General features: G+C 34.8%; 1 protein-coding gene across 1 annotated transcript in view; it reads left to right on the plus strand.

Annotated features, from left to right (window-relative positions):
* The first annotated feature begins 532 nt into the window (after nucleotides 1-532).
* LOC106456209 (uncharacterized protein C14orf132) overlaps nucleotides 533-2,198 on the plus strand; it is a 24,117-nt gene continuing 22,451 nt past the window's right edge. The window contains exon 1 of the mRNA XM_013910792.1: nucleotides 533-695. Coding sequence (XP_013766246.1) covers nucleotides 669-695 — 27 coding nt within the window. The 5' untranslated portion in view covers nucleotides 533-668. The remainder of the gene's footprint in view (nucleotides 696-2,198) is intronic.

Raw genomic sequence — 2,198 nt, forward strand, 5'->3', positions numbered from 1 at the left:
ATATAAAACATAAAGAGGAAATCCTCCAAGAGACTATTTTAAACTTTGTTTTAGGACCTTTCTAAACATGTAAATGCATATTTAAATGTGTGCTGCATTTCAAAAGATACTAAACACAAACCAGAGATGGAAACTTTTGTTTATAGTCAAAGGTTTCCCTCACCCAAAGAGCCAAAGAGCCAAAAATACATTTTTAAGAGACACTATAACAAAATAATAACCTATAACACATAGCGGAAATATTTATTATCTACATGATTTAATCACAGCCTGTGACTCCTTTATAATGGGGTTAAAGAAAACATGCACGCAATACATTCATAATTCAAGGATCCACCTTTGGGATTATGGGGTTCAATCCAAAGTAAGTTGTAACAGGAAGACGTGGAGTTTAGTGCCAAAGCCATATCAGCATGCTTTATGTGCAACATGCACATCCACAGAGAGAGAGAGAGAGAGAGAGAGAGACATGTATTGAGAGAAGAAACTCTTCTGTGAAGCATGAAAAGCATTCACAAGTACACTGAGTGAAGCACAGCAGTGCCGTTTTGAAGCCCTCCTACTCGTTTTTCTTCTCCTTTTATTTTCTTTGCTGTCAGCTGTCTGACTTCTACTTTAAAGACCGCCTTCTTTAGACGCTCTAGCTGGCAACCTTTGACCCCGGGACAATGGAATTATCACTGATGTCTGCACAGGTAAGGAAACAGAAATATGGTTATCCATATAAGCTCTCACTTTATGACTTTTAGAAGGATATTTAAAAAGGTTTGTTTTTTTTTACTAAAGAGGAGATAACGAGATACTGGATCATGGTAGAAACTGATTGAGACAATGTGATTTTAGAAGAGAGCACTCCCATCAGGATAAAAATGTGTCATCATAAGACAAAGAGGTAACACTGTTATAATACTTACTTCCCCTGTAATGAAATGGAATTTCACTGTATTTTGTTTGAAATTAATATGTATTTATATTTACCTAGAAGTACTTAAAGGATGATTTGCTACCCTAGAATAGGGTACACAAATTATACTGTAAGAAATTTGAAGTACTGCATAAATTCTGGGCAATTTTGCTTAAAACAAACAATATTTCCCAGTCTTTCGTCATAAGTACACTGTACGATATGGAGTGGCTTAACCTTGGCTTCCATGTGTTTTACAAGCATGAAGAAACCTCTGTCTGAAAGTTAAATTTAAACCACAACAGTGGAAGAAAAGAAAAAACCGAGTTAGAATCAGCTCCATCATTATAAAGTCACGTAGACCAAATTTTTACAGGTATTTCTTTTCTTGTAAGCTGAAAAACAAGAATAGTCCTCATCACATTTTAATTAGTAAAATAAAAGTACAGAGACGAATAGAAAAACCCATCATACACAACAACCTAATGAATCTAAAGGTGTAAAAAGGCAAAGTGAATCCACTCCATAGTACAGTGTACTTTTGATGTCAGATGGGGAAATATTACCATTAAACTGCACACTTTTACTGTAATAAATTTTTAAATATTTAAATTTCCTTATAGTATTGATTCGTTTAAAGTAAAAACCTGATTTGTGACCCCCTTACTCTTACCTTTAAGAATTTGTAGGTAAATATAATGAAATTGTAATTTAAAATTAACAGTGGAATTCCATTTAATTACAGGGGACCTATGCCTTTCGATGACCTTTATTAAAAACTGGTTATCATTTAGAACAACTTTGCACTCATTTACAGTGACCATGCCACCAACTTCTGCTACATCCACTGGATTCCCTGGCTGTAGTGGTCAAATGTTCATATGTTGTCCAGTATCAACGCTTTAAAAGCCCACAGCCTGATCTCATAGTAATCAAGGTTTTCCAGACATAGTGTGTTGTAGTGAAATTATTATAAAAGTAGACAAAGTAAAGATCCCACACTGTCTACTTTTATCAGCCTTTATTATTACTTGGGAACTGTAGCTACAGTGTGTAGACTGAGTCACTGAATCATTAGAAAACTTTTTGTACACTGAAGAGTACAAAATTGCACATTATTTGTACAATTTTAGACAGAGCAGACATACAGATATGAGTCAGAAGCAGTCTGTGCAGTAGCTTCTCCCAAAGTAGACACGCGAGCAAGGACTCACGCTTGATTTAAACAACTGAGTCACATCAGCGCTGCTTTTTTCTCATCTTTCTGCCAATTCTTTTTTTTTTTTTTTTTTTT

Source organism: Pundamilia nyererei, unplaced genomic scaffold (assembly GCF_000239375.1).
Source record: "Pundamilia nyererei isolate P.nyererei 1_Seehausen unplaced genomic scaffold, PunNye1.0 scaffold00003, whole genome shotgun sequence".
Classification (NCBI taxonomy): Eukaryota; Metazoa; Chordata; class Actinopteri; order Cichliformes; family Cichlidae; genus Pundamilia; species Pundamilia nyererei.